The sequence below is a fragment of the Vigna angularis genome, chromosome 1 (genome assembly GCF_016808095.1).
Source record: "Vigna angularis cultivar LongXiaoDou No.4 chromosome 1, ASM1680809v1, whole genome shotgun sequence".
Classification (NCBI taxonomy): domain Eukaryota; kingdom Viridiplantae; phylum Streptophyta; class Magnoliopsida; order Fabales; family Fabaceae; genus Vigna; species Vigna angularis.
Window position 1 is genome coordinate 59475304 of NC_068970.1, and position 20247 is coordinate 59495550.

General features: G+C 30.7%; 3 protein-coding genes across 6 annotated transcripts; 2 read left to right on the forward strand and 1 right to left on the reverse strand.

The window, feature by feature from the left end:
• The first annotated feature begins 336 nt into the window (after positions 1–336).
• LOC108322379 (ras-related protein RABC1) lies at positions 337–3710 on the forward strand. 4 transcript variants are annotated; one of them, XM_052875404.1, is made up of 7 exons: positions 337–506; positions 598–770; positions 860–928; positions 1155–1220; positions 1508–1629; positions 2859–2987; positions 3358–3710. In XM_052875404.1, exons 2-7 carry the CDS (start codon positions 635–637, stop codon positions 3472–3474), a joined length of 639 nt encoding a protein of 212 aa, XP_052731364.1. In that variant the 5' UTR covers positions 337–506; positions 598–634; the 3' UTR covers positions 3475–3710. The 4 variants fall into 4 exon arrangements, with proteins under 4 accessions (XP_052731364.1, XP_052731361.1, XP_017410057.1 ...); XM_052875401.1 differs by having other exon boundaries at positions 338–506; positions 626–770; XM_017554568.2 differs by having other exon boundaries at positions 343–506; positions 3367–3710.
• A 587-nt stretch (positions 3711–4297) lies between these two features.
• On the forward strand, positions 4298–7243 carry LOC108334734 (uncharacterized). Its single transcript, XM_017570670.2, has 3 exons — positions 4298–4804; positions 6637–6775; positions 6860–7243. Exons 1-3 carry the CDS (start codon positions 4364–4366, stop codon positions 7042–7044), a joined length of 765 nt encoding a protein of 254 aa, XP_017426159.1. The 5' UTR covers positions 4298–4363; the 3' UTR covers positions 7045–7243.
• A 9441-nt stretch (positions 7244–16684) lies between these two features.
• On the reverse strand, positions 16685–18668 carry LOC108340443 (U-box domain-containing protein 25). Its single transcript, XM_017577839.2, has one exon. It carries the CDS (start codon positions 18047–18049, stop codon positions 16877–16879), a length of 1173 nt encoding a protein of 390 aa, XP_017433328.1. The 5' UTR covers positions 18050–18668; the 3' UTR covers positions 16685–16876.
• Positions 18669–20247: the final 1579 nt, after the last annotated feature.

Consider the following 20247-nt stretch of genomic DNA (forward strand, 5'->3'; position numbering starts at 1 on the left):
TAATTAATCATTTTATTTTAACATTTGATTTACACGTTGTAAATTGATATTAGTTAAATTCATTTTGGTATTCCATTTATGCTTTAGTATAACGAATGAAGTTTGGTTCGAAAAAATATTTATTTAAATAGTAAGTGTGAGTTATAATTTTAAGTATCATAAAAGTTATATATAGTAAAAAATTAAATCAAGTATTTTTTAAGGTTTAAAAAAAGTGGTGTCATTCTTTAGTAAAAAATAAATAGTATTTGATGTGAAAAAGTAAATTAAGTCCTTTTATAAGTTTTTTAAAAAATGGTGTCATTTCTGTGATTAAAAAAAAAAAATAGTGTCGTTTCAATTTCTGTGATGCTTGTTGGTGAAGTAAATAGTAGTGGTTTTTCAATCAGAAAGAGATACTCGGAGAAACAAACTGCATTGCACGCACCTCTTTCTTTCTGACCCGCAACACTTGGGCTAACGTTTCTTCTTCAATTTGTTTTTTTCATTTGGATTTCATTACTTAGGTAATTTACAAATGAGAAATTCCTCGTTACATTTTTTTTTATTCATCATGAACTGAAATAAATTGATATTCTTATTCTGTCGGCGATGAAGGGTTTTTTGATGCGTGTGATTGATTCAGTTAAATGCGATGGATTTGAGTTCGGGGCCTCAAGAATTTGATTATTTGTTCAAGTTGTTGATGATCGGAGACTCTGGGGTTGGCAAGAGTAGTCTTCTTCTCAGTTTCACCACTGAGGCTTTTGAAGATCTTTCACCCACAATTGGTCCTTTTATTTCTCCTTTGACTTGTATATTACAATAGCCATTTATTTGCACCTTTGCATCTTATTTAAATTGATGCTGCCTCCTGCAGGTGTTGATTTTAAGGTCAAATATGTGACGATGGGGGGTAAAAAGCTTAAGCTTGCAATTTGGGACACTGGTATTCACATATAGTGCTATTTGTTGATTATTGTTTCGTTTTGTTTAAGCTATTGCCTATTGGTGCTGCTGAATTCTAGACGTGGCAGTCATGGAGGATTTTTGCCTTGTTAGTGTTATTGAGGCCAATACCTTAATTGACCGACTCTGTTTTTTTTTTACACACACACACACACATATATAGAGATAGATATATGTATTTATATGTGTGTATGTATGTAATGCAGCTGGTCAGGAGAGATTCAGAACACTGACAAGTTCTTACTACCGAGGGGCACAAGGAATCATCATGGGCAAGTTTCCCGTTTCCATCTTTTGGCTTTCCCTCTTCCCCAATTCTGCTTTTACTGGACTTGGGGAAAATGTGATTTACCTTGAATGAGAACCTGGATTGCAATGTATATCTGATTTGTTGGATTTTTATTCTCTAATTTGTGGATTCACCATGAAAGGGCTGGATATCTGATTAGGTGTAATGTGTTTGATGGTCTTTGGACGGGAGGTGCCACTTCCAAGCTCATGTAGTGTTGAAATTTGACTTTTGAGTTAGCTGTTAATTTTGTTCCTCTAACTGATACAGTTTATGATGTAACCCGGCGAGATACATTTACAAATCTTTCTGATATATGGGCAAAGGAAATAGACCTTTATTCAACAAATCCAGATTGCATCAAGATGCTTGTTGGAAACAAAGTCGACAAGGTATCTTTATTTAAGAGGTTTACGATCGTATGTTCCCATTATATAGTGTTGAATTTCCATGCGTGAGTTGTTCCTAATCAATGTTATTCTGGTATAAGTCTCCTTCCTTCTTGAGACCTTGGATTCCAATTCAATTCAAATATTGAGGAAATTTTTACACAGAAAGCAACGTCGAATATATTTCACCACATTTATGTTTAATGTTCAACACATTTATGTTTAATGTGTAAAGTGTCTTTGAACCAGTTTTTGTTCTTTTCATTGTCGAGTTTTTCTGCAAGGGTAACGGGCAAATGCTTTTGCTACTGTCTGTTCTTTTCATTGTGTTCTATGATGGGTTGTTAGTACCCTTGTTTTAATTAAAAGTTTCTTCCATTCCAATTACACAGCGTAGTTTTTTTTTCTTGTCATCCATTAGGGGTTGTGGGAGATCTTTTATCGACCAATGATATTACTATTAGTGGAGTGTAAATCTTACTTTGTAAGACAATTTTATTAAGTTGAATGGGGCCAAAATTCAAATTATAAAGAGTTTATCTCGGAGATTGTTGTTAGTTTATTGGGTCACCCACTCTTGGAAGACTTCCTATCGGGGTCAGCCACAGAGGTTCAGTCCTTCAAACTTCGCACTCAAGATATTTAGTTTTCGGTATGAAGAGGTGTGTTGGATACCTCACAAGAATCAGTGATATCTAGTTAGTGTAGGGGTGCATGTCTCACTTTACTAATTGATTTTGTAAAGTTAAATTAGATCTTAACTCAAATTATAGAAGGGTGTCAGCATGTCTTTGTAGAGAAGTTTCTATTACATATTTACAAAGGGATTTGAGAGCTCTTTTGATCTGAAGTAGTTGTCTTTATTTAATGTGTTTTATGGTTTTGGTTCTTCTAGCATATTTGCTTGTCTTGAAGTAATGTTAAAAAATGACTGTTTGATATCATTAGTGGAAATTGTTTTGGAATGTACTAAAACAAGATAAGGAGGCAGCTTTAATTAACTTACTTCTTTATGGTATTTATTGAAATACAGATCCTGAATTGCGTGGACCCCATTTTGGGCGCTTAGCTATACTAATCTAGCTTAAGCTCTTGCAAGTATCGAGTTAGCTACGTGTCCTAATTTTTTCTTGTTCTATCTTCTGCATCGTATCTTAGTTTTTACTGAGTAGTGATTGCTTGCATTCAATTAGAGCGCTTGGATATGCATAATGGTGATATTTGTTTTTCAGGAGGGTGATAGAGTTGTGACAAAGAAAGAGGGAATAGACTTCGCCAGGGAATATGGTTGCCTATTTATTGAATGCAGTGCTAAAACTCGAGTTAATGTTCAGCAATGCTTTGAAGAGCTTGTTTTGAAGGTATGCTAAGAAACACATACCCATTTCCTAACATTTGAGCAGTAATCCGTGTTCTGCACAAATTCATTATGCATGTAAAAATGTTTCTATTATTTAAAAGGCTATGGTAATTTTTGTCCTTACCCTTTCTATGTGTGTGATTTGAACACAAAAATGTTTGATTCATATATATAGATATTATAGACACAAAAAAGTAGTTTTTTCACAAGTTTAATGGCTGACGATATATAGATATAATAGACACAGGTTGAGAACTAAAGAAAATTTGGTTTTAGGGGACACATTCAAATTAATTGCATTTTCTGAATTGTGATGACCAATAGCTGATGATGACCATGGCGTTGCTTTGTTCTTTTTTTTTTTCCTTGAGTGTGTGCAGATTCTCGATACACCTAGCCTTTTAGCTGATGGCTCAAAGGGCGTACGAAAAAACATTTTTAAGGACAGGCCACCCCAATCTGATGCATCTACAAGTAGTTGTTGCTGATTTGAAGAAGCTATTTCACTAAAAAACCTACATTTTAAGAATGAGGATCTCAAAGAGAAGGGCTCTGCATCCATTTTAAGAATCTGAACATACTTTGCTGGTTGTCTAGGATCATAGGAAGCCATTTTTTTAAATTTCTTTTTTATTTTATTTTCAGGTTCCTGTTTTGTCTTGAATATTCGATGTAACCTAATGATGATGGTTGGTTGTCTGCAATTTTATTTTCTTTGTGGATTTCTTGTTTGTCTGAGCGATATTTAATCTCATATAGACGTTGAAATTTATAAAAGGGTCGTAGATCTGATAATTTTTATAAAGGGTTCCACTATAATTGTATATAATGTTGATCTGGCAACGACAACTCAAAATGAATAAATAACACAGGAATTTATATTGTAAAACTCTTATTTTATCGTTATCCAATAACAAATTGACATGCGTAATAAATTAATTTACTTTTATAATGCCAATTTATACTTTTAAAATTCATCATTATAAAAGCTATCAATTTTATTTTACACTGTAATTTGTAATTGAACGGAAAATATATAAATTTGCATAGTTCTTCTCTCTTAATACTTATATTAATACTCGTATTGCAGACTGGAAGGGAGTCACAATTAATACTTACAAATAAATCTCAATTCCATAGATTATGTCACTCAATGGTCAGATTCTTTGCCTTGAGATAAAAATTTACGATCATAATGAATTTAGATATTTATAGGTACCAAAAAATATATTTATAAACTGTTAAGAAAACACTAAATTGATAGAGTAAATGAAATATATCTAAAATGAAATGACGCACAACTTGTAAAATACAAGATTGAATCGTTTCTTAACCATTGAATATTTATTTGATAAGGAGTCCAAAATATCTGATCTCATGCGCATAATTCACTTCAGTTATGGTTTCAGAGATTCCTTATTTTGGTTCCTAACTCAAAAAACAACTATGGCGGGTGCATGCAGCAGAGCACCCATTTCCCATCTTCCTCTGCGGAACCCCAAAACCAGAATCTATAATTCTCAGAGCAGAGTTCTTCAACATCCAAATAGGCGTTTGTTCCTCTTCTCTCTGCCCCTGTCTAGTTTCGTTCTCCTTCCCGTTCCCAGCTTTGGTGATGGTAACGGTGCAATTGATAAATTTCAACATGGGTCTTCTTCCTCATACGCTGCCACAATGTATGACCCTCTAAGTGCTGCTGAAAGAGAAGCAAGTGCTTTAGTTTCACAGAGAGTCTCTCAAGCAGTGGATTTGTTGGAGAAAGGGAGGGAATTGCAGGCTCAGGGAGACTTTGCTGCTGCTCTTGGTTACTTTTCTCAGGTAATGAAGTGCACTTATTTAGCTACGCTTTCTTCTTTCATTTCCAATCTACTCGTAATATTATATGGGTTAGGGTTCGTCTTCAGATTTAATCTGTATTCATCAAAAGTTATTTATTTGAGTATTTTTTTATTATTGTCTTACATACTAAGAAGGGATAAAAACAAATAACGTTTTGAAAACTATTTAATTTCTATACATTATCAGAAACAATATCGTGGTATTACGACTTTTAAAGAAAAAATCAATAAATTTATTATGCATTACAACCTCTGATTAGATAGCACAGTGTACAGACTATTTATTGAGTAAAATGTCTGTACTTCTTGATAACTAATTTATATTACTCCATTTAGGTTGTTGCGTTTGAATTTCAGAGTAGTGATGAGTCTGAAGATGATCTCAGGCTTTCCATAAAATTCGCTGATGGATTATGATAGGACTGCTCCTGTTCTTTATTTATCTTCTTTTAATGAGAAAAAAAAAACATATTGAGATTTCCCTGAAATGTGTGTTCTCTTTAAGATTGAGTTGTATCTTTTTTATTTGATCAGCAAGATTGAATTGTATCTGTCTTGGCTGATCAAAACCTCAATTGGGAAATGAACTATTTGAACGAAAAATCAGGGTATCTCCGGTAAAGTTTTGCAGCTAGTAATGCTAATACCAACAACAAATACTTTTTTTGAAAGTTAAAAATATCCTCTTATTGTTCAACTTTGTTGATTTTTTATCTAAGTATATGATCATGTTGTTTAGTTAGCGTAGCAGTGACATTGATCATTAGATGATTGATGTAGTCTCAGTTACAACTTACGACATCATTTGCATGAAATGTAAATAGGTCACTTTGTCACATTCTATGAATGACAACTCCATATTTGTAAATTTGAAGAGTGAAATAATAGATGAGATTACTTTCACGTACACACTGGAAATGGAAGGCAAGGCAATTATTTATATGATTGGGTTATTCTAGGTTCATTTTGGAAACTGAATATGCCAGCCATATTTATTTATACGGAGTATAGAGAAGTAAAGGATTGGTCATAGCTTCATAGTTATATTATATTTGATCTGCCACTCTAGGCCATGCTACGCAGTGGCTTTTGAAACATGACCGTTGCACCATGTAGGCATCATGTGGTTTCACTATACTCCTGACAGATTCAAATTTTAATGTTGGAACAGAAAACAGAAAGGATATCGAATTGGAAGCAAGGCAAATGTACCATACAATCTCAATTTCATGAAGTACTTATAATAGATTGAGTATCGTGCAAAATTCATACCAAGAATAGGAAATTAGAAGAGTTTAGTTTGAAACAAATGCAGTATTGTTATGTTGATGGCAGGTTTGCCGTACCTTCTTCCTTCACCTACTAAACCTGGTAAAAGTGAGCTTTGCACAGGCTTGACGGAGTGAAGGACTCCAATCAAGTTCATAGAAGCTCACTTAATGACACCGTCAGATTTCTCTTTAGTTCAAGACCTCATTAACATTCCAAGCTTAAGATATTGCGTATCATCAACTCATCTACCTTGCTACTTCATTCAGCTAATTTATATTTGTTGCCTCAACCTGGGCTATTTCGTGGCATCACAAATCACATTCTAAGTTTCAACAAGTTTATTCTCATACGCTGTAATCTGATATACATTATTAGAAATATAGTTAGTGGAGATAGAGGTCGGTTAGCATTGTTGGCTTATTAGTATAAACTCCCCCCTATGCATTCCAAATAATACAATTTCATAATTCTCTCAATTATATTCTTCTTCCTTGAACTGTGTCATGTTTCTTAACATACTTCCCAGCCTGTTATTTTCAGGTTGTTGAAAGCTACAAAGACTTGGCATTCTCAGAGTATGCAAGGGTAGGAAGGGCATTGGCCCTGTATGAAGTTGGTGACAGAGAAGAAGCAATTGCAGAGATGGAGGACGTTTCAATATCCCTAAAAGGATATCCAGGTATATTCGTAGAATTTTTGCACTTCATGGTCACGCTACAAATGGAAAACTCTCACTTTTCTCTAATCCAACATCCCTCTGCAGAAATACATGCAGCTCTTGCGGCAGCCTTATATGCAGATAAACACGCCGCATTGCTTGCTGAAAACCAGTTTGCCATTGCAACTCTTCTTGATCCCCATTTTACAGACATTTCATATGTTAGAGACACAAAGCACTGGCCTCCAAGTTTGATCAGTTCTCTGCAGAACTTCATCACACTGTCTTAAGACCTCACAATATTGATACGTTTTGGTTAACCCATACTAAGCGCCAACTATATAAAAGCAAAAAGTTGAAGCCGACTAATAATTTTGATTAGGGTGTTCATATCTTGTAATTAATGATATATATCACTTTAGTAACCAAATTGTCATTTGAGTGATATATATTAATATCAAAATATTGTTACAAGTAAAGCTTTATATTCTTCGGTTTCAAATATTTTCATTTCAATTATATTCCGTACCAAGCATATATTTATTCAATTGGTCTCAAGTTTTCAAAGTGTATTTAAAACATGTAAAATCAGATTCAAAAACCGATTTTCAAATTCCAAAATCCTAACTTAACAAAATCCAAATTTTGTCCCTCGTCACCATAGATATTCAATCCATGTCATGACATAATATTTCAATTCTATCAGGCAACATCATCAACATTTAAGTTCAAATGATGTCTAATTTTTCAATTAAATTTTGTTCTGCTCTCATAACGTAATTCAAATTCCAATGTTAACTTCCTTTTTCTAGAAATGTCATACTCTTTAATGAATTTGCTCTTAAGAAAAAAGAGGATGATGATGCTTATAGAACCTTTACTTTGTTCTTAAGAAACCAAATATGACAGAAACATATCACCGCTAATTCAAACTGACAAGGATTCATCATTTCTAGTCGGATTATACATGTAATCAATCCTACGACATACTACAAAAAGATGAAAAGAGATCTTAAAATTATAAGAGAATAGAAAAACTTATCCCAAACAAAGTTTTTTCTGGTTGAATTACATCTACTATTAGCTATCCCCAAGCTTGTAGACTAATGAAAAAAAAAAGATCTTTAAAAAGAAAATAAAGAGAAGTAAGAGAAAATTAAAGAATTTGATATTTTAGAAAGTTAAAGAATAAAATAATTTACTTTTCTACTAATAACCCTTAAAATTTAATTCAAAATGTAACTATTATTCTTCATCAACTTTAAACTCTCTTCTGTAATACTCATAAGAACCATGTCCTTAAATTTTATATGTAATTTCTTATTGATTAAAAATGATAGTGTTACTTAAATTTGTTTAATGTTCTTGATTTCACAAAAATAAAAAGCTACAACTTCTAAATTATTTTTTTATGTAGATATTTAAACAAAGATATTTTTAGAGTCATGATAAGGTATTATTGATATAGTTTTGACATTTACTTATAGATGTTAATTATATATATATATATATATATAGACACACACACTTTTAATAATTTTTTTATTTAATGTTTTTAGTTTAAAAAAATCATGTTAAATCTGGACACCGTTTAATTATTATGATTTAAGCTAATTTAAAAAATATTCATTTTTTTCTTTTATAAAATTGATAATATTGAATTAATTTAATTAACAAAAATATTCTTAATCAATGTAAGGTATAAAATAAAAAAGTTACAAATTCTTTATTTCTAAAAATATTTTTGTTTATAAAAGACATAATATTTCATAAATATCACAAAAATTAGTAAATATTAATTTTCAAAATAATTTTATATTAAGAGATATAAATAATTCATACAATTGCTTTATTTTATCATTTTAGTTTACGTAATTATAAAATTTTGTTATTTTAAATCACGAAATATAAAAAAATTTCTTTTGATAATATTAGGATTTTTGTATAAATAATATATGTCATATTACTATGATATCACATATTCTAAGGACGAGAGGTTTCCTATAGAATTGTTAGCGAAAGTAGAATAGTAAATTTTGTTAAGTTTAATTAGTTATTTGGTTCATGTTTTTGGATTAAAATATTAAGTTTGTTCTTCAACTTTTTTAGTTTTAATTTGTAAAAATTGATTAAGTTTAATCTTAATTTGTGAAAAATTTGATGCAATTTTGTTATTTGCTTTAATTTTTTTACTGGATTAACGGCTTTTCATCAACATTGACACTTTTGTTCTTTGCGTTAAATTTTTTAACTGGATTAACAATTTTTCATCAATATTGACATTAGGATTATCTTAACTACATTAATAAAGCAAATCATTCTTACTAACTACTTCAATTTTGAAGAAAAATCCTTAATCAATTTCAAGAAATTTAATAGAAATAACCAAATTACATTCATTTTCCACAAATCAAATTTCGATCAAATTGCATCAATTTTTACAAATTAGAATCAAATTGAGACTAGAAAAAAATTAGAGTACTAACTTGACATTTTTTAACGAAAACATGAATCAAATAATTAATTAAACCAACTTTATACTATACAAACTCATAAATACATTTAAAATTGGTCCTTTTGATTCGTTTTAATTTTAATATTTGTTTTTTTAACTATTTTTGTAAAATGATTCAATATAGTCACTTTTGTTAAATTAATGTTAACACTATTTGAAAGTCTTTGCATTCTCGAAATCCTCTCTTTCAAGAAGATTCGCAACATGTCAAGTCTTAGTAAGATTCTTTGCTTTGTATCGAATTAAACCACATGTTTCACCTTTGTGCGGGTCACGTCAATTCCTTTGAATTCCATTCTTGCAAAAATATTCCACAGGTGGAATACTCAGTGTTAGTTATAATATTGCATAGGTCAATATGCATAACATCTAGTATCCATCATTTACGGTTAGGACTACTAAGGTATTTGATATCATTCGCTTCCCTAACTTTTGTGTTTCAGTTCTAGTGTTAGCCTAACATAGTGCTTTCATCGTTGACATTCTTTTCAATCTTCACGCATTTCACTGCTCTACCAAAAATTCTCTCTATCGCTACCATACTCTAACTTGGTAGTATCCACCCGCATTGAGCCTTGAGATTTGACAATAAACTTAAAAAGTCACGTATAAATATTTTACATCAAAGCATTCCGAATAATGTTTGTATCATATGACATACTTAAATTTTGATACTTAACAAACCTAAATTTTGACATATGACATTTCTAGATAACATACGTTAATTGAACAAAATGAGTCACACTAATATTTTTTTTTATAAAAATAAAGACTTAATTAAATTTAAAAAAAAGAGAGTAAAAACTCAATTAAGAAAAAAAAATATAAAGACCAAAAGAATGAAAAACCAAAATATAGAAATTTAATTACTAATCGAGCCTAAAACCAAAATAATAAAATTAAAAAAATACATATGGGAAAACATTTAATACTACTAACTAAAGGATAAATATAAAACTAGCGTCATTATCTACGTGGCGCTAATCATGCAGAAAAAAAGGATATGGTAAAGGAAGGTGCGGAATTTCCGAACCATTTGATGACGTGAGATGGTTCACAAATATCAGAGTTTGATGGATGGCTATTTTTCTCAAAATATATTGATATTAACATTTTAAAATATTTTGACCTTTAGTTCGTGAAGATGATATTTTTAGAATCAATCGAAGAAGAAAAATATATTTAAATTATTAGTTTGTTATAAGAAACTATTAATGTATATCAAGAGTTCTTTTAATATATTTTATAGGCTGAATAAAGAAATAACACGAAATAAACTTAGCAGAAAAGTGTAGAAGAGGTTATAAAGTTAGCGATGTATTTGGTTGGGAAGTTGGTTTTGAACGTGTATATTTAATTTTGAAAGTGATGTGTGTAAGAGATAGAATGAAGCAAATTGAGCAGATTAGGGACAAAGGGTTATTACATCATCTGAGTTTGATAGATTTGACTATGAATTCAGTTGTTCATTATGCTTCCGTGTTTGAAGAAGACACGTCTACAACAACTTCACAGCACGCAATGCTCACGTTAAACTCAATCTTAAAAACTTTATGTGTATTCATTCCTCATCCAATATATTACTAATCCAAAGATATTTTTAATATTTATAAATTTATATAATTCTTTTTTTTTCTTTTGTTTCATTTAAGTCTAAGAACTATATTGAAAGATTCGATTTAAATAACGTTTCTCCATTATAATTCAATTTCGAATTCACGAAATAGAGCATAAAAAACAAAATCGAATCGAGGATTAGTTTATAATAGAATTTACAAATTACATTCAATCTTGTTTAATTCATTTTCTAAGGCCACAGCTTAAGTCGTAAATATACATTATGGAAAACATAGATTTTTAAAATATAGATTTAGAAAAAAAAAATCAGCCATTTTTATTTAATAAGCTTGATGAGTTAAACCAAAATAGGACTGAAAAATCTAGACTTAATTTAATGTTATTAATGATTAAATTGTATGTATGTGGATTTGTTTTGGAATTAAGTATAGTGGGAAAAATTATTTAGGTCGATGAGGGGGTGAGAATAGAAGCATGGGTGGTGGTTATACGAAATTATTTTCAGCTTGTTTGGGCTAAAAAATATGGTTAAGGGTGAGTTTCGTCAGAAGTAGAGGTGTGAACAGCAAAAGATTATTCTTCTCCCTCCAAAAACACCAGAGCATTTTTATTGTTAAATAATAAACAAGAAAAATAATTAGGCAACGACATCGTATCGCACTACATGGCGTAATTTGTTACGTGACTGACTGTTTTAACAAAAAAATCCACATAGTATTCATGGGGACTCACTTTAATGAAGCTTTTTATAAATATTAAAGCAAAGAAAAAAACTTCAATAATATTGAAAGTAATTTGTAATTATATATACTTTTAACAAATTTGTAAAAGAATATATTAAAGACAAATTATTAACATTTTTTTATATACGTCGTCGTAACTATTTATAGATCAATTTCAAAAGGTAAAATTTATCTATATAACAAAGTTTTACATCTTGAAATTTATCTATAAAAAATGTTATAATATTAACAAGCACACCTCTATTTATCTAAGGTGCATATATTTCTCTGATAGTTTACTCTTTCTTTTTTATTGAAATTAAATTAAAATGTAATATGTTTCCAATCTTTGTGGAAGAAATCTCAAAAGTGTCATGTTTGGACATCTTCTATTTAATTAATATAAACTCTCGGCCTTTTCGTTTTTGACATATGAATGCATTCTCTAAAAGAGTATATTAGGAAACTATTTCCCTTAACTTAAAGTCATGATGTGAGGTGTTGATGCATTTGTCTTCTCATTGAAATTAAATTAAAATGTATGAACGTGTTTCCTAACTTTGCCAAAGATTTTGAAAGTGACAACCATATTTGGACCTTGTTTAGGTAACATTACACTCACATCCTTTTCATTTTTTATCTTATAGTTGATGCCTTTGTTTTTCTCATCCAAATTAAATTAAAATGCACCAACGTGTTTCCAATGGTTACTAAACAAATCTCAATCGTGATTCTCAAATCACAAATGTACGGAAAAAGGAGATCAACATTCCAAAGTCTTGGAATTAATCTTTGATATTCAGACATGCATATTTAATTATATTTGAAGAATGTATTTGAATTTTGTTTGAACTCATTAAAATTGTGAAAATTTATTAATTTTTATTAAACATTTTTTTAAAGAAATTACATCTTTTTTCTCCTGTAAACCAAAGAATTTGTGAAGACTTATCATCCACTTTAAGGTGAAGATATCATAAGAGAAGGTGAAGATATCATAAGAGAGTTAAATAGTTTTTTGTATTCTTTTGTGAGAGAAAGAAAGAATCCGATAGAGAGAGGGTGAAATTTATAAAGAGATTTTCAGATATTGAGAAAAATACTTTGTAATCCTACTTTTATAGTGAAGATCTTTTTACTAGACAAGGTCCCGTGATTTTTTTCGAGAGAGTTTTCCGCGTAAAAAATTTGGTGTCATCTTCTTTACTCTTTAATTTTTTTTCACTTCCACATTGTGCCCATTTTGCGTTCACAGAGGAGAGAATATGTATCGTTGTTTCTCAAGAGTGGTATCAGAGCTATTGGTTTAAAAAATCATAATCCTGTATAATTCAAGATGGAAGGAACATTCACTCATGATGGGGACATGTTCAAGCTAACTACAAATAATTATTCCTATTGGAAGCCAATGATGGAGGACCATATATACTACAATAATTTGTATAAGCCAATCACAAATGAGGAAACGCCAGAAGACTGAAAAAGATTGGAAGTCTGAATCGTAAAGTTGTGGCTATGATTCAAAAATACATCGACAAGAGCTTGTTTGAGCATGTGTCGACTTATACCAATGCATATGAGTTTTGGACGAAGCTTGAATCTATGATTCAAAAGAAAACTCCTAGAAACAAAACTCATTTCATCAAATGATTGGTAAAGTTGGAGTACTATGATGACCAAAATATGATTGAGCATCTAAACACTTTCAAAGGTATTATGAATTAATTGATGAAAGCATATATGAAGATTGATAACGAGTTACAAACTCTTATACTCCTTAGTTCTCTACCTAAGAGTTGGGACACATTGGTTGTCACTCTCAATAACTCAACACTAGACGAAAAGCTTAGTCTGTATAATATTACATATAGTTTACTAAATGAAGAATTCAGAAGAAAAGAAAGGGGAATGAGTAGTCACTCGGAAGCCAATGTTGTTCAAAATAAAGGAAGGAGTGAACATAGAAGTAAAGGAATTTTTGGAAAGTAACAAAGAAGATCTAAGTCTCACCCCAAAGGTTTGACATGTTTTTATTGTGGAAAAGATGACCACAAGAAGCAAGAGTGTAGATTCTTGAAGAGAGATCAAAAGGATGGACCCATTCATTTGAATTGTGGAAATTTATTAACCTTCATCAAACATTTTTTGGAGAAGCTACATTTTTCTCCTATAAATAGGGAAACTTGTGAGGACTTGATCATCCATTTCCATGCGAAGAAATCATAAGAGAGTTAAAGAGTTCTTTGTATTCCTCTTTGAGAGAAAGAGAAAGTTTCATAGGGAGAGTTTTTTATATATCATCCGAGAGGGTGAGATCCATAGAGAGATCCTCGTATAGAAAGAAACACTTTGTAATTCTGCTTTTATAGTGGAGATCTTTTTATTAGATAAGATCCTGTGATTTTTTCCAAAAGGGTTTTTCATGTAAAATTTTTGATGTTATCTTCTTCTTTACTCTTTTATTTTTTTTCGCTTTCGCATAATACCCATTTTGCTTTTACAGATGAGGAAATATGTACCTCTCTTTCCCAACCATGATAACTTTATGTTAGCAAAAAAAAGAAAAACACTTAACATAACAGGGGTGAAAAACGAAGATAGTACAAGTTTAAATTGAAGGATTTCAATGTCATTACTCAAAATATTTAAAAAACACTTTTTATTTTATTTTATTTTAATTTAGGATGCTTTTCTATTTAATTATTTTTATGTAAAGTCCTAATTTCACCTTATTCTCATTTAAAACTAACTTCTACCCTACTAGGAAAAATAGATTAAATTTTACTAGTTTCTTAATATTTAATACAAAAAATTGTTAAATTATTGATAAAATTTTATGATGAAAAAAATGTTGGTAAAATAGAATTTATCGATGATTTTATTAATGAACTTTAAAATTTTAATTATCGACTTAATATTTCTTGGATAATTTCTGTTAGTAAAATGAATGTTAAAGTTTTCACTTAGAGTTTTTATCATTTTATGGTTAAATCCGTTAGAAAATTCATCCGTATCTGAATTTTTGAAAATTAGTCTATAAATTTGATGGTCACTTAATTTTTTAAAATATGTCAATAAATCTGTCAGAAATAGAATTTTGGTTTAAATATATTTTGTATCTCAATTATATTACAAAATTGGAATTAGTCTCTTCTCAAAACTTTGATTCTATTTGGTTCCTTGACTTTGAAAACGATTACATACAGTCTCTCCAACTGAATGACGTTAAATTTTTTCTAATATGTCAAACGATGCTTCATTGTGACGTTTGCACTATTTTCACATCATTTCAGAAAAATCATTTTTGTCATGAGCTTTTTCCCCCCATTTTGAATCCTTCATCTTCTACCTCTTATGCGAGATTGCATTCTCCCCCATGGCCATTGAAGCTTCTTCTATGGTGCCCACTCTTTCGTAATAGAGTCGTTGTAGCGTTCCTAAGAAGCAACATCATAACACCATTTTTCTCCTTCTTTTTGTGTAGGGTTTCTTCGTTCCAAATCCAACCATGCCAACAACTGGCGATCTCATCCCTTAGTTCGTTGACATTGTCACCACGACCATAACATGTCGATTACATTATCAGCGTCGATTCTCCCTCGCGTTCTCCTTCTACTTCCTCTCAATCGTGAGCCACCATGGTTGTCAGATGGGAAATCTATGCCTATGTTTTGATGGGCCAATGAAAACGAAAATGGAGTGTTGGTTTTGGTTGAAGGAAAAAATTGGGGCTCTTGGGTTGTGAGTGTAGTGCGTAGAGGAAGAAGTTAGTGTGTGGGTTTTGATGGATAATGATTGGTCTCTATTTTGGTGATTTAGAGTGATGGTGAAGAAAATAAATGAAGAAGTGATGAATGATGAAATGTGTTTTGTGATGGAGAAAGAGAATGTGTGTGTGCTCTCTTGGGTGATTGGGATATCACAAAATTATTACTGCCACATGTACAAAATATGTGAAATGACATGTAAACAATGCATACACCATAGTGTAGCGTCGCTAGATACCTTAGAGAAATTTTAGCATTAAGTGGAAGGGACTATGTTTAATCATTTCTAAAGTTAGTAGACCAAACAAAATCAAAGTTTCAAGCAGAGATTAATTCCAATTTTGCGTTATAGTTGAGGGATCAAAAACATATTTAATTCTTAGAAAAATTCTTAGTAAAATGAATGTCAAATTTCTTACCAAATTCGACAAAATATATTTATAAATTAATTGAGAATGAGTGAAAAGAGTAAGAACACAAAAGAATAAGGAGAGTAGGAGGAGGACCAGGAAAGACAATTATGGTAGCGAGAGAAGCATATCAATATTTATCAATGAATAATTACCTATTGATTTTTCCACAAATAATTACTGATGTTTTTTTTTTCGATATGTAGTTATCGACAAATAATTACCGATAGATTTATGGCTATTGGCTTTTATCCATTAGTAAAATTTATCGACAAATATTTTATAATTTATCAATAGATAATTATTATTGTCAATAAAATTTATCAACCAATACTTTGTCAACAAATTTTTTACCTTATAAACTATCGATAATTTTGGTAGGAGGAGGACCAGGAAAGACAATTATGGTAGCGAGAGAAGCATATCAATATTTATCAATGAATAATTACCTATTGATTTTTCCACAAATAATTACTGATGTTTTTTTTTTCGATATTTAGTTATCGACAAATAATTACCGATAGATTTATGGTTATTGGCTTTTATCCATTAGTAAAATTTATCGACAAATATTTTATAATTTATCAATAGATAATTATTATTGTCAATAAAATTTATCAACCAATACTTTGTCAACAAATTTTTTACCTTATAAACTATCGATAATTTTAATTTATTAATAAATATTGGTGTGCTCGTTAATAATTTTAATTTTTTTTACAGTAATTATCTTTAAAGTGTCATTCTCATAATATATATATATATATATATATATATATATATATATATATATATATATATAAATTTAAATAAAAATATATTTAGTGGAATTTGTTTTATACTCATGGTGGAGGTAGTAGATTCAAATATTGAATGGTATTTTAATTTATGCTTGTGTCGTGAGTGGGTGAGTGGGCAACAATGAGGACAAAACTGACTTTTAAACTCCTAATGGGATTCAACTATTCTCATATTATTCAAAAAGATTACAACCACAGGGAACAAGGAGACCAGAAATTCATAAATTCATGTAGGAAACACTTACGTATACACTTTTTAGTCTTCATCAATGTTATGATCATTTGATCACAAACATACTTGTGTTATTAACATTATTATTATTGACAATCCTATTTCTGCTTTGGCTCTGATCTTAGCAATTTGAGTAGCATTCTTGCCTTTGATTTTGTTGTGTTACTACTCTGACTCTGCAGGAGCAACAACAACCTAGTCAAAACTCCACTTTCAATGGCTGTCTGTCTTGCACGCTCAAATTCACCACAAACAACTAAAAGCACCTCAACAGCACTCTCACTGCATTCTTGATCAGATACCTTGAAAACCATATTAACCAAAGTCACAACACCATTAGGGTGGTTCACCAATGCCACTTTAGCACTTTCCAGCCCCATAAGTTTCTCAACTGTTCTCACTGCCAGTGGGGTCAGCTCTCTTCTTTCTGATGAGATGTATCTCATCATACCTTCTATTGCTCTTCCTCTCACCAAACTCTCTCTATTGGATTGCAAGGAACACAGTGCTGACATGGCTTTAATTGCATCCCCAGAAACTTCATAATTTTGGTTAACAACTTCAACAATCTCGTGTACTAGTTTGGGACAATTTCCAAGAATATAGCACAAATCTTCTGTCTCAGATGACCATGATGCTGACTCTATAACACGGCACAAACTAGTCTTTACTGAGTTAGTACCCTTTTCAATTAGTAGCACAAACATGGCTAATTTAGACCCATCTTTGATCATATTTAGAGGCTCCAAACTACCGAGTGGCAGCAATTTCTGAATGCAACAAAGTGCCAACTCTATGAAGTCCATGTGATCTATTGATACTTGAGTTCCAAAAACTAGTTCAAGAAGCAGTGGCAAGAAGTTCAATTGGAGGAAACATGATTTGTTAAAGGAGCAATACTCATCAGATAAAAGACGGATTTTGGTGAGTGCTTGGAGCTTGGTTTTTAAGCTGCTTTCATGGGATTCAAGGGTACGCTTCAGATAAGCTAAGGATTCAATAGTTGAAGTTTCAGGGTTGGCAGGGTCGAATAAGGGACCCAGTTGAAGCCACTGATCGATCAAGTGGCGAAGAGTGTGGTTGGGAACAATGGATGGATCGTGAAGCTTTTGCATTGTGACCGGACAAGTGAGGTTACCGGCAGCAAGCCATTTTTCTATGTTTGACCTGTCATAGGTTTGGCCTGTGCACAAGGTTACAGGATCTTCCAACAAGTCTAAACTTATGGGACATCTGAATAGGGGAGGAATGATGTTTTTAGACTCGTTCATGGAAAGAATCTGAAGATTCTCAAGAAGAAAGAAGAAATAGAGTTTGTCTCCAGTGGAACTTCAAAGAGACAAAACAATCAAAGTGGATTCTCAAATATGATGTTTCATGTGAAGCTTTAAACTGGAAGACATGCATTCTAAAGCAGACACAAAGATGGTGTCAGAAAGTGGGAAACTTTTTTTATTTCCTCTTTTAGCTTCTAAAGCCTTGAGAGAGTAAGAGAGAAGAAGAAGAAAGAATTATGTGCAAGAAGGGTGGAAGTGGAGTGTGCATTATAAATGAGAAGTGAGAAGTGAGAAGTGTGAGATGAGGAAAGAAGATTGCATAGAGTGGAAGGAAGTGATGGATAATGTGAGGAAAAAAGTTGCATAGTTGAGGAGTGAGATTAATTCCACATTGGCAGCAGAAAAGAGTAGTGGGAGATGATGGGAAGTTTGTGTAGGTCTGAACAAAAGGGAAAGCAGAAAAGGACAAATATTTCATGGCAAAAAATATAGAATGTGGCAAAAATATAGAATGTTTAGAGAAAGAAAGTGGAATAGGAACTGATATTATAGAATAATGGTGACCGTGGTCCCCACCCCAGGCATCTTCTTTATCAATCCAGTCAAACCAAAACACTCTTTCGCTTTTGTCCAGTCAAACTGGACAACCAAGAGTCAAAAATATGTTAATACCTTTGAAGTTTGAATCCTAATGGAAGAAAATTCTGCCTTTCATGTTTTCATACTTTTATGGTGCACAGTCTTCTTGTTTGAAATAATGGAAAACAAACAACGACAAAGCTTTTTCTCATCATTTTTTTTTTTTGGTTTTGTCAAATTGTTGGAGAAGATATCACACTTCACACTGGTTATTTACAAGACATTACCCACTAATCGGTATGCTTCATTTCATCCTTAAGGGTTTTATTTTAAATAATTATGCTCTGCTCGATGCTCAAGTGCATCAATAAATGAATAATGTCACCTCTCACGTGATTTCAATATAAAATTTAATAATTAAATTAAAATATCCTCATCATTGTTTTTGTATGTATTATTGCATATAATTTTTTTATGAATAGACTAATTATACTAATAATATGATGGCAGATTAGGTAAAGAAAAACATGACCATGTATTCATAAGAAACAAAAAAGAAATATTTTGAAAATTTGTTAAAAAAATAATAATAATAAAAATAATAATAAGACAAAATAGAATGTTGACCAAACTAAACAATTATATAACAAATAATAGAATATAATATAAAATTATAAATAAAGAAGACTATAAAGAGTTTGGGTTGAGACACCTAAAACACTCTTTTTATAAATAAAATGTTCCGGTTTGATAAAACAAAATTATATGCGTTTCTCGTCTAATATACAACAACCCATTGTGTAACAAAGGATATTTTAATCTTATGAATATCAATATTTTCAAAATTAGTCTAGAATATAAGATTAGAAAAGCTTTTATATAAGCTAATTTGTTTGTTATGTTTTTTTCTCACACAAGGTTTCTTGAATTAAAATGAAAAAATAGGTAAAACTTAAGTTACTTCAGAAATGGTAAGATCTTTAACACAATAACACAAAAAGAAGGAGTTGATCCATATCATCTTAACTTGGTTATGATTTCTCGAATTTTCTAAGAAAATCGAATATGACTCTTTTTCTATTCGTGTCTAATGAAACATGTTTAGATAAATCTTCGTCGTGAAAAACTTAATTTATTTAGATTGAAAAAATCATATAGTTTATGAATTCATATTTTTTTTGAATTCGTGGTCAATCTTATTTATAATAAGAACATACTACAATTGAATACAATTTTCTCATAATTTTTGTATCCGTAATAATGTGAAAAAAAAACTTAACTTTGTTTAAAAATAATAGTGTTAATTTTCTTGACCATAGTTTTATTTCTTGCTAGAGGCAAGAAAAGAAAAGGAACTTAATACCGAAGTATCACTTTGAAATAGTGAAAGTTATTTTTTTAATGTAATAAGAAAAATAATAGGTAACAAAGAATAATTTTTGAAGTATTTGTTTATTTTAACGGCTTTATCATATATTAAATCTATCCAAATAAACAAATTTCTAGTCTATATTTTCTTGGAGTAAATAAAGAATTTTAAGTTTTTTATATATTATGCACAATAATAAAAAGAAATTCCCTTTTAATATTGCAATTTATGTATGTATTTTACT

Excerpts from the sequence above, each read along its gene's own strand:
- LOC108322379 (XM_052875404.1), top strand. The coding sequence starts at position 635 with ATGGATTTGAGTTCGGGGCCTCAAGAATTTGATTATTTGTTCAAGTTG. Across the intron at positions 929-1,154 it reads GCTTGCAATTTGGGACACTG|CTGGTCAGGAGAGATTCAGA; the intron begins GTATTCACATAT and ends TATGTAATGCAG. Across the intron at positions 1,221-1,507 it reads GGCACAAGGAATCATCATGG|TTTATGATGTAACCCGGCGA; the intron begins GCAAGTTTCCCG and ends TAACTGATACAG.
- LOC108334734 (XM_017570670.2), top strand. The coding sequence starts at position 4,364 with ATGCGCATAATTCACTTCAGTTATGGTTTCAGAGATTCCTTATTTTGG. Across the intron at positions 4,805-6,636 it reads CTCTTGGTTACTTTTCTCAG|GTTGTTGAAAGCTACAAAGA; the intron begins GTAATGAAGTGC and ends TGTTATTTTCAG. Across the intron at positions 6,776-6,859 it reads ATCCCTAAAAGGATATCCAG|AAATACATGCAGCTCTTGCG; the intron begins GTATATTCGTAG and ends ATCCCTCTGCAG.
- LOC108340443 (XM_017577839.2), bottom strand. The coding sequence starts at position 18,049 with ATGAACGAGTCTAAAAACATCATTCCTCCCCTATTCAGATGTCCCATA.